We start from the raw sequence: 2,102 nt of genomic DNA, 5'->3' as shown, positions 1-2,102 counted from the left end.
GCACCCCTTGCCCCAGACATAAGAACATAAGAGAAGCCAATGTTGGATCAGGCCAGTGGCCCACCCAGTCCAACACTCTGTGTCACACAGTGACCAAAAATACCAGAAGGTCCAGCAGTGGGGCCAGAACTCCAGAAGCCCTCCCACTGTGCCCCCCCCCAAGCACCAAGAAGACAGAGCACCCCTTGCCCCAGACATAAGAACATATGAGAAGCCAATATTGGATCAGGCCAGTGGCCCACCGAGTCCAACACCCTGTGTCATATAGTGGCCAAAAATACCAGGAGGTCCAGCAGTGGGGACAGAACTCCAGAAGCCCTCCCACTGTTGCCCCCCCCAAGCACCAAGAAGACAGAGCATCACTTGCCCCAGACCGAGCATTCCTATCTATACCTTGTGGCTAATAGCCACTGATGGACCTCTGCTCCACATATTTATCCAGTCTCCTCTTGTGCTTGTAGCTGCCACCGCTTCCTGCAGCAGGGAATTCCACATACATAAGGACACAGAAGCCATGTTCAGGCCAGTGGTCCATCCAGTCCAACACTCTGTGTCACTCAGTGGCCCAAACCCAGGTGCCATCAGGAGGTCCACCAGAGGGGCCAGAACTCCAGAAGCCCTCCCACTCTTGCCCCCCAAGCACCAAGAAGACAGAGCATCACTGCCCCAGACAGAAGAATATAAGAGAAGCCAATGTTGGATCAGGCCAGTGGCCCATCCAGTCCAACTGCCCATCCAGTCCAACACTCTGCCACACGGTGGCCAAAAATACAGGTGCCATCAGGAGGTGCACCAACGGGGGCAGAACTCCAGAAGCCCGCCCACTTTCGCCCCCCCACCCAAGCACCAAGAAGACAGAACATCACTTGCCCCAGACAGAGTGTTCCATCTATACCTTGTGGCTAAGGGCCACTGATGGACCTCTGCTTGATATGTTTATCCAGTACTCTTTTGAAGCTGTCTGTGCTTGTAGCTTCCACCACTTCCTGCAGCAGTGAATTCCGCGTGTTAATGACCCTGTGTTGGTCTGCAGTAAAAGAACTAGATTTGAATCCAGCACCACATTAGAGACCAACAAGATTTTCAGGGCATGAGCTTTTGAGAGTCAAAGGTGCCTTTTTCAGAGCTTTGGTATCTGACGAAGGGAGCTTTGGAAGCTCGTACCCTGAACACCTGGTTGGTCTCCACGGTGCTGCTGGACTCGAACCTAGCTGGAAACGTTCAGTTTACTGTTTCAAGAGGAATATCTGACTGTGAACTTCGTTTCAGGCCTGTAAACTCTTAACAGATGACTACGAACAGGTCCGGAGTGCTGCAGTTCAGCTTACCTGGGTTCTCAGTCAGCTTTATCCAGAAAGGTAGGAATGGACTATAAGCTAGACCCAAAGTCAGGTGCGGAGATGAGGGATGAGTGTCATGTTAAGGACATAAGAGAAGCCATGTTGGATCAGGCCAACAGCCCATCCAGTCCAACACTCTGTGTCACACAGTGGAAAACCCAGATGCCATCGGGAGGTCCATCAGTGGGGCCAGAATTCCAGAAGCCTCTCCCATGCGACCCCCCCAAGCCCCGAGTATACAGAGCTTCCCTGCCCCAGACATAAGAGAAGTCATGTTGGATCAGTCCAGTGGCCCATCCAGTCCAACACTCTGTGTCCCACAGTGGCCAAAAACCCAGGTGCCATCAGGAGGTTCACCAGCAGGGCCAGAACTCCAGAAGCCCTCCCACTGTGGCCCTGCAAGCACCAAGAAGACAGAGCGTCACTGCTCCTGACATAGGAACATAAGAGAAGCCAATGTTGGATCAGGCCAGTGGCTCATCTGGTCGAACACTCTGTGTCACACAGTGGCCAAAACCCAGGTGCCATCAGGAGGTTCACCAGCGGGGCTAGTAGTCCCGAAGCCCTCCCACTGTGGCCCTGCACACACCAAGAAGACAGAGCGTCACTGCTCCAGACATAGGAACATAAGAGAAGCCATGCTGGATCAGGCCAGTGGCTCATCTGGTTGAACACTCTGTGTCACACAGTGGCCAAAACCCAGGGGGCATCAGGAGGTCCACCAGCAGGGCCAGAACTCCAGAAGCCCTCCCACTGTTGCCC

At 53.7% G+C, this 2,102-nt stretch overlaps 1 protein-coding gene across 1 annotated transcript in view; it reads left to right on the top strand.

Annotated features, from left to right (window-relative positions):
* Positions 1-2,102, top strand: part of INTS4 (integrator complex subunit 4) — a 48,111-nt gene that overhangs the window by 11,631 nt on the left and 34,378 nt on the right. The window contains exon 7 of the mRNA XM_015420712.1: positions 1,270-1,358. Coding sequence (XP_015276198.1) covers positions 1,270-1,358 — 89 coding nt within the window. The remainder of the gene's footprint in view (positions 1-1,269; positions 1,359-2,102) is intronic.

Source organism: Gekko japonicus, unplaced genomic scaffold (genome assembly GCF_001447785.1).
Source record: "Gekko japonicus isolate JY-2015 unplaced genomic scaffold, Gekko_japonicus_V1.1 scaffold1409, whole genome shotgun sequence".
In the NCBI taxonomy this organism is placed as follows: domain Eukaryota; kingdom Metazoa; phylum Chordata; class Lepidosauria; order Squamata; family Gekkonidae; genus Gekko; species Gekko japonicus.
The sequence above is the reverse complement of the archived record's forward strand: the minus strand, read 5'-3'. Positions and strand labels throughout refer to the sequence as shown.